The following is a 9717-nucleotide window of genomic DNA, read 5'->3' on the forward strand; positions in this document are numbered from 1 at the left end:
AATACCAAGGAAATATGTGAGTGGACCTAAATTCGTTATACTGAAGTTGATTTGTAGATGATCTTTTACCTCATTGATTTAATGAGTATCATTTCCCATTAATAAAATGACATCGACAAAAATAAGAGCAACGATGTCAATGACATGCATCGTAAATCTAAACATTTAATGATCGAACTTGATATGTCTGAAACCAATCTCAATGAGAGCCTTCATGAATTTTTTATACCAATTTCTTGAAGTTTGTCAATGACATGCTTCTTAAACGTACCCCTTTGCTACAGGCCGAGCCATATATTTTTCGACCTCTCCATTCGGTTTATATTTTATTTTGGAAACACACTTCGAATCAATTGCTTTCTTTCCCAATGGTAGCTTCATCAAGAACCATGTTTCAGTTTCTTAAAGGGCTATAATATCCATTTTCATTGCATCGATCCATTTTGGGTCTTTCGTTGCTTGAGAAATATCTTTTGGTTCATCGCTTGAAGTTATTGCAGCTAAGAATGCCTAGTGAGATTTAAAAATTTTATTGTAATAAATAAATAAAGATAGAGGATATATACCAGTGAGTTAGTTGATGCCGAAGAGCCTGAAGTGGGAATGAATGTGGAGTTGTCGAGTGACAACGACAAATCTATCACGAAGTCTTCCAATTGTTTTGGTTTTGTACGTATTCATGTTCCTTGCCTAGTGGTTTCTTGACCAGTTTGCATGCAAGCATCATTATAATCGTGAGTAGAATCTCTTTGGGATTCACTATTGTTTAGAGAAGTGGTTGAATATAATAATGGTGAATTGAGAGCTTGTGGGTTGTCTTCATGATTGGATTGGACAGTTTCATCTAATGGATCCATGTGAATATCGACAGTTTCTTGCATATCATTCAATGCATCGACCCCATATATCAACATGTATTAAATCAAAACATTCTACTGTTTTTGAAAAGATTATTGGAATATGAAGTTTACTTTTTTTTTTTGCCGAACACAAGAATCACAAAACTGACTGCAAGTACCTATGCTTCCTAACTATTGTATCTTACGAAGGACTCCCTCTGAACTCTGCCTAAGTTTTCTATATATGCCAAATGTTGTATTTTCTCAAAACCGTCATTGTTGCTTTCTTATTTTCCACTGGCTCCAAGTAGTAGAGCCCATTACGCTCCTTTACCATCCTAATCAGGTTCTTTGAACGTAAGTCTTGTATGTAACATAGATCGGGTAAAAAGGTTAATGAGAAACCTAAATCATGTGTTATTTTGCTAACTGAAAGTAATTTACAATTAAAATCTGGCACATTCAACACATTATCAATTTAATATCTCTTTGATATTTGTATATCGCAAATTTCCTCAACTGTTACTAATTTCCCATTGGGTATAGTGACATAAGAGTTGTTATTCTTCATGGATTTTGACCATTCTATGAGATAAGTTATGTGATAACTGGCGCCCGAGTCAATGATCTAATTATGTCTACTTTCAACCTTACCGGTCATATTCACAACATGATTGGTTTTTTTCTCACTTGGTTTTGTCGACCTCAATAGTTGGAGAAGCTTCTCATAATCTTCTTTAGAGAGGTATGGAGTTTGTTGTGAAGTTTCTCCATTGACGTTTGTTGGACGAATATGTTGTTGTCAAGATTTATTTGATTGAACTTTGGATGTGTTCGATTTATTCGACCACCAATCAGGATAACCCACTAACTCAAAGCAACCTTCAATCGTATGCCTAATATTCTAACAATGTTAAAACCATTTGTCATCTTTTCTTCCGCTCCTAGTGTTTCTTTCTTCTTTCTTGGGGTTGCCTGGAGAGTTTGCTTTCGTACTTCCTTTAGAAGTGATATTGTCGTTAGTGAAGTGTAAAGTCCCAAAATTTGTAACCAAAAATTTCATTTTTTTATTAATAAATCCATCAACCAAACATGTTTATAGAAATCATAAAGGAAATCAAAGTATATTAAAAATCATCCAAAAATACATTAGAGTCAAATAGGGTGAAAAATCATGGTGTGTGTGATGCGATCATCCCGAGCTCTTTCCCTTCGAATCGGAAGTACCTGAAACATAAACTAAAAACTGTAAGCACAAAGCTTAGTGATTTCTCTAAAATACCACATACCATACATATATGTCATCTCAAGGTTATACCGGGTCTATTTCGTCCCCAGGTCTATTGCACCACCGAGTCTATTTCAACTCAATTGTCAGCTCAAGGTTGTACTGGGTCTATTTCACCCCAGGTCTATTTCACTCCCGAGTGTATTTCAAATCCATCGGTATTTTTCAACCATATGTGTCTATTTCACCAACAGGTCTATTTCACCTCACATACATATAGCAAACAGGCATACATGCATCAGGAGTCACAAAGACAACAACCACATATAACCCTAGTGTTCTACAGTATAGTAAGCAAACTCACATCCATCGGCTGATAAAAAAATAAATGCTCGGGTACTGAACCGGAGAATCACCGCATTAATCAATCAATTATAATCTTAATTAAGAATTAGGTCATAAACCATAATCGGGGATTTAAATCATTAATCTCGACTCTTAGGGTAAAAGACCATTTAACGCTTTCCCTTAATTTGCCCAAATCCTTCTAAGCCCACCGTTGGGAGTACGCTAAGTGTACCAAACTTGTACACCATGCATACTCACGCCGATCCGGATATGGGGTTCAAACCCAGTATGCGCAGCATACTCAAAATTACGCCCGACGTACTGGACAATTGACAATCCCTTATATAAATTGCTTAATCCCTTAAGACCCTAACGTCCAAACTCCATATCTACTCCAAAACAAGGTCTTAATCCATAAAGTTGGAAGCTTTAAGTTTTTGCATGGCTCAATAAGTCCCAATACCAACTTTTAACATCCTAACCCCATGAAATGAACATAAACCCTTGCATGGTTGATTTAAATCCATCAAGATACCATTTTTATGCACAAGGGACCTCAGAAACACTAAGATCTGCCATCCTAAGCTTCTAGAGTAGCTTATATTCACATGAAACAACTCAAGGGACCCAAAACATGCCAAGAACCCTAAGCTAACTTGATCTAAAAGATGAATCATTAAGGCTGAAACTTTATACCTTCTGAGACTTGCCAAGATGATGAAGATTCTGGATCTTCAAGCTCCACTCCAACCAGTCCTTGACACCAAGTTCCTTCTTCTTCAAGATTACACAAAACACCAAAAGTTTACCACCAAAGCTCAAGAACACACAAGGGAAAGCTAGGTTTTCATGGGGAGTCTTTAGAGGGAAGGAGGTTGATGAGGGGGCAGCCTCAAGGTCCATAATGTTGCTTAAATAGGGGTCAAACCCTAAAAATTAGGGTTTGTGATTTGAGTGAGTACGCCCATCGTACCAAGCGTAAGCCCAACGTACTAGATAAAATTCACGCGTTTCTTTTAAGGCTAAAAGGGACCAACTTGCAAGTAATTTACATAATGAGGGTGTAAATGGAAATACCTAAAAAATAAAATGTTACATGAAGAAAGCTACAACTTCCCCAACGGACCCTCAAGATAACCCTATCTTCTTATGTTGCTCATCTTGGCTGATTAAGTGGTATGCATTGTTTAGTGTAGGTAACGGGTCAGTGCTCAGAATTTGAGTTCTTCAAGCTACATATTCCTCTTTAAGTCGCATCAAGAAGCCATATAAAAATTCTTTTTTTCATGCCTTTATATTCTCCTTTGTGATGTTGCACGAACAAACTTGGAAGGTACATGATGGTAAAGGACTGATTTATTGTACTTTATCCCAAACACCTCTTAATTTTGAATAATATGATGAGATCGTCATGTTATCTTGCCTGATCGTTGTGATTGTTCTTCTTAGCTCAAAGGTTCTTCGGCTATTCTCCTTTTCAAACCCTTCTTCGAGGTCTAGTTATATATCATGAGCTTTAACAACATACTTGACACTACTTTTGACTTTCTTCTCTGTAGCGCTGACAAGCCATGCTCTCTTCATGGCGTTGCACCGCTTCCGGTTCATCAAATCAGGTGATCCCTCTTCTAGTATGGGAATGGAGTTATCAATGAACCCCATCTTGTTCTTGGCGAGGAGGGCGTTGGTCATCTTGTTCTTCCAATTGTTATAATTTCCATCGTGAAGCAGCTTTTCTCCAACGGAATTCAATCCCAGATGATCAAAAGATGTGAGGTAATATGGGGACGACACATCGATACTATTCTTGTTTGGTGGCGGCGGCGTTGATGCTTCACCGACAACCCTTGTTGTTGGCAAAGTTAGGTTTGTAATCCCACATGATCAAATATGTACCGATACATGGGAGTATTTATAGTAGGAAATAACAACAATCCTAAACATACTCAGAAACAAGATAAATACTACGAATGAGATAAAGATAAACTATGATACTAGTTATCTTAAATCTGGAATCTCAATATGTTATTGGGGATTACAAACAGAAAATGTAACAAACAAGAACTAAAAACATGATCTAATCACCAAATGGAGCTAAACCTATCTCCTACCATGTTAAGACTCATAAAACTGACTTTTATTAAGAATCAAAACAGAAATACAAACAAAACTTCGCTACAATATTCAATCTTTCTCAATAAATATAATCTGACTAATGTTAATACAAAGGAAGAAGATCAAATATGTATGAACAACTCTATAATAAACAAACCCTAAAACAACGAGAGAAACGAGAGTTGTGAAGATGAGTATGTGAAGGGGTGAATGTGAGAATGAGCTAAATCTCTCATTCACTCAAAATTATATACATCCGTCCAGAGAACCCGGTGCAACTCGTACCAAACCCGGAGGATCCAACCCGAGCTAAGATCTGTGTCTTTCTTTTAACTTCGAAGTTAAACGAGCCACAACCCTCAATCTTTTACTAATAGTTGCATCCTCTTGAACTTATCTTTCATCAGTTTACACTTTCTACCCTTCACTTGATATACTGCACTAAACAAGTAAACAACCTAAGTTAATAGAAATATAACTTAATGTTAACCTTGCAACCTATCAATGTTATTCTCAACACTATGGGCCGTTTTTTTTTTACCAACAAAGAAAACAGCTGATCACAATGATAATTTTGATAGTGAGTCTACATTTTAAATTTCAATTAGCCCATCCCCAATTCCAAAATATATAACTAGTTTTCTTTAAAGCCTGTGTTTCACTTTGTATACTTTCGTCATGCTTCACCCTATCTGTATCTACCTTTGTGCAATTTCTGCAACCTCTTTTTTCTTTAGTTGATTGCAACAACTAGCCCTTCCACATTCCAGATACAATCTTTTTCTTTAAAGTGTATACTGTTCACTTTGTATACTTCCATCTTGCTTTGCCAGGTGATGTACAACGTCTTTTTTCTTTGAAACATGATAAATTACAAAACTACCCTCATCCCTTTCCCTCCTGTATTTATCATGACAACTTAGGTGGTGGGGGGACTACCCAAAATCATACCTTTAACTGCATTACTAACTAATATAATATCTTACAGTTATATAACCGTAAACAGTGGAATCTTGTCTTCTATTAATAGTGAACATAACTCCTCCCTCTTCCACATAACCTAAATCCATTTGACGTACTTAGAGTTTTCTCTGATCATGGCGTCTCAGAAATCGATCTGGTTTTTAGTTGCCATGTTCATCAGTTTCTTATGTTCTTCATATGCTGTCACCTTGGAAGTTGGTGACGATGATGGGTGGACCTTAAACCCTATTGAAGACTATAATGCATGGTCCGGCAGATTGAGATTTCTGGTCAATGATACCCTGTGTACGTCTCTTTCGTGTTTGATTTCATTTTCGAGTTCTTGATTATAGTTCATAATTTTGTTTTTGACTGTTTGCAGATTTCAAGTATGAAGATGTCACGGATTCTGTTTTGGTGGTGGACAAAGATGATTACGACAACTGCAATGTTGATAATGCCATCGAGAAGCTGAATGGTGGTGAATCGTATTTCAAACTTGAACAACCGGGTCCTCATTACTTCATTACTGGTAATAAATCCAACTGTGATCAAGGTCAGAAGCTTATTGTGTCAGTTTTGCACATCAGAACCCAATCGCCACCTTCAATTCCACGTGCTCCATCAACCCTTCCACCAGCACCGTCATCTCCTCTCACAGTTGTTGGTTGGTGGAGAAAATAGGTGAAGGAAAAGGTGGTCAAAGAAGATGGCCATAGAAAATTGTTAATCAATGTAAAAGCTAGTTGGCAGTAGTCCAAATTAGTGGGTAGAATTTCAGATTACCAAAGATTGTGTTAGCCTTCATTTTTTACTAACTAGGTAGTATCTTATTGCTTTTGACTTTCTGTTTCTTTAGTGTCTATGTAAGGCTATTTATAACCCTCTGTCTATTGAATATAGTGTGCATTAAATATAACTTGTAGAGTTATAAATTGTAATCTTATTGAGTTAATAAGAAAATCTAGTTGCAGCCCGTGGACGTAGGATTTACACCGAATCCGAACCACGTAAAATCCTTGTGTTCCTTCTTGCTTTATTTTCTCGTTTCGTTTGTGAGTGTGTGATAGTGTGTTTCCGCTGCGTGTACCCGGTCCGATTCCTAACAACTGGTATCAGAGCCTCGTTAGCGAGGTTTTGGAGGGTACGATCGTTTTTCTGTCACACACGAGTGTACCTTATTTTTTTTGTTTGCCGTAATGGCTGAAGACAAGGTTATAATCGAAAGGTTCAATGGTTCTGATTTTAGCTGGTGGAAAATGCAATTAGAAGCATTGCTATGTCAGAAAGACTTGGACGTGGTACTCGGAGACAAACCGGAGAAAATGGAAAAAGCTGCTGAAGATGCGTGGAACTCAAAGGACAAGAAAGCCAAGGCGGTTATTAAATTGTCGTTGACGAAGAGCGTTGCTTTCAACATCATGAATGAAACCACGGCGCGTGGTATGATGGAGGCTCTGTCAAATATGTATGAGAAACCATCGGCGGCTAACAAGGTGTTCTTGATGAAGGAGCTGTTCACTACAAGGATGACTGAGGAAGGCTCAGTTACGGTTCACATTAACAATCTAAATTCAATTATGTCCAGATTATCATCTGTGGGAATTAAATTTGATAACGAGACTCAAGCATCACTGCTACTAGCTTCTCTACCTGATAGCTGGTCCGGAACAGTTACCGCTGTTACGAGTTCTGTGGGGACCAGTGGTATGACTTTTGAAGGGGTTAGAGATTTGGTTCTTGGCGAAGATATCAGACGCAAGAATCAAGGTGGATCTTCTTCTTCTGATTTATTAAATGTCGGAAGAGGTAGAGGGAATAGCAGGAGCAGTGGGAGTCGGGGAAAAAGTTCTTCTAGAACTTTGAAGAATGTGAAATGCTGGAACTGTCAAGAAGTGGGACATGTTAAGAGTCAATGTCCAAAGAAAGAATTGAACATTGCTGGTGCTGAGAGTGTGTCTGAGGATGATGCATTGATACTCAGTATGGAAAGTTCTGTAGACTCTTGGGTCATGGATTCAGGGGCTTCGTTTCACGCCATGGACAACGGGGAAACGATGGTGAATCTAAAAGAAGGAGATTTTGGAAAGGTACGTTTGGCAAATGACGAGATGCTTCAAGTAACGGGCATAGGAGATATTGATCTGGTTACTTCATTGGGAACTACATGGAACCTGAAGAATGTCAGGGTGATTCCGGAGCTGAAAAAGAAATTGATTTCTATTGGTCAGCTGGATAAACAAGGACTGGAAGTAAGGTTTGGTGGTGGTAAATGGAGGGTGGTCAATGATAATCTGGTGATTGCTCATGGTATGAAGTGTGGGTCATTGTATACGGTTGAGGTACCTGCTGAGGGAAGTATGACCGTCCCTGTTAAGCAAGACAAAATCTGGTTCGCTAAATCTACGGCTAAGAGAGTTCATTTTGCAAACATGAATTCTGGAGCCAAGGGGATGTTAGCTGAACGAGTTGGAAAGTCTAAACCAGTCAAGAGATTCTATGACAGTGGGAGCACGGGGCGTGTTCCGGGTACAGTTACAAAGAGCCGTTGGGTTTTGAAGACTAAGACTGAAAAATTCTCTCCTGTTGGAAGTTTGCTAAGTTTGGAGAGTGTTAGTGGTCCTCGGTGTATCTCTGGATCCGATGGAGTGTCCAAACCGGTTGAGACAGAGGATGAGTCGGTGGTGGGATTAGCCACGGCTGAGTTAGAGCTAGTGGGAACTTCAACTGGCCCTTCTAGATAATGATGAGGGGCGGCTGCAATTAGAGAAATTGGACTAAGTTTAGCTTGTTCTTGGGAACTGGAGGCTTGGAAGACTTGGTTGTTTTAAGATTACTGGAGAATTATTGGGTTATTTTCTCCAAGTGGGAGATTGTTGGTTGGTGGAGAAAATAGGTGAAGGAAAAGGTGGTCAAAGAAGATGGCCATAGAAAATTGTTAATCAATGTAAAAGCTAGTTGGCAGTAGTCCAAATTAGTGGGTAGAATTTCAGATTACCAAAGATTGTGTTAGCCTTCATTTTTGACTAACTAGGTAGTATCTTATTGCTTTTGACTTTCTGTTTCTTTGGTGTCTATGTAAGGCTATTTATAACCCTCTGTCTATTGAATATAATGTGCATCAAATATAACTTGTAGAGTTATAAATTGTAATCTTATTGAGTTAATAAGAAAATCTAGTTGCAGCCCGTGGACGTAGGATTTACACCGAATCCGAACCACGTAAAATCCTTGTGTTCCTTCTTGCTTTATTTTCTCGTTTCGTTTGTGAGTGTGTGATAGTGTGTTTCCGCTGCGTGTACCCGGTCCGATTCCTAACAACAGTAACCCCACCATCTGCAACTCCAGTTTTGACTCCACCCGCATCTACAGTAGTAAGCTCACCTTCTCCGCTTGGTAGTAATCCGGCAGACAAGGCATCATCGACATCAACAGTGGTTTCTGGTACCACAGCTGCATCACTTGTGACTTTGATTATTGCTTTGTGTTCGATTATTTGATTTTTTTATTAGGAGGTTTGATGGGTGTGATTGTTGTTTATGTTAATCGTGGGGGTATTGGCGTATCGCTGATGGATTTCACTATATTGTTTATTTTCTTGAATTGATGAATTGTTTGTTTTTTGAAATAATGTTAAGTTGTTGACTGTTTTACAAACAATCCGTTGTTGACAACATTTTCCTATCATAATTGAAGGACAAAATGGTAAAAACTGGTTAATTTGTGGTGTTTGGAAAAATTGAAAAGCTGTGGATAAATTACAAAAAATTTTCAACTCGTGTGAAGGTTTAGCATCCGGAAATTTTCGTGGTTTTGGTAACAATTAGGGCTGTTTGTTTTTCTTAAAAAAAACACTTCTAACCACTTACTTTTGGCTGCAAGTAACACTTTTTGCTGTTGTTTGTTTTTTAAACATATTGTAAGACTATTGTTTGCTAACTTAACAATTTTATTTATTGATATTTAGCAATTATTATGTTTAATTATTTTATATAAACGTTTAATTATTGTAAGACTAATTTGGCTGTATAAATTTTATTTCAATATTGTAAGACTAGAATTATTAAAATTTTGGTGTTGAAAACTATTTTGAGTTTGTAAAATCAATTTATTTAAAATTTAATTTATTGCAACAGTTTGCAGACGTTAAAAAACAAACATACTTCTTGTTACAGGATACAACCATTTGGTGCACAAATTTCAGACGTTTTCCCTTCGAATAAA

At 37.6% G+C, this 9717-nt stretch overlaps 1 protein-coding gene across 1 annotated transcript; it reads left to right on the forward strand.

Annotated features, from left to right (window-relative positions):
• The first annotated feature begins 5210 nt into the window (after positions 1-5210).
• LOC145140927 (early nodulin-like protein 1) lies at positions 5211-6393 on the forward strand. Its single transcript, XM_079074309.1, has 2 exons — positions 5211-5799; positions 5876-6393. Exons 1-2 carry the CDS (start codon positions 5628-5630, stop codon positions 6175-6177), a joined length of 474 nt encoding a protein of 157 aa, XP_078930435.1. The 5' UTR covers positions 5211-5627; the 3' UTR covers positions 6178-6393.
• Positions 6394-9717: the final 3324 nt, after the last annotated feature.

This window comes from Lactuca virosa, chromosome 9 (genome assembly GCF_052849685.1).
Source record: "Lactuca virosa cultivar CGN04683 chromosome 9, Lactuca_virosa_CGN04683_v6, whole genome shotgun sequence".
In the NCBI taxonomy this organism is placed as follows: Eukaryota; Viridiplantae; Streptophyta; class Magnoliopsida; order Asterales; family Asteraceae; genus Lactuca; species Lactuca virosa.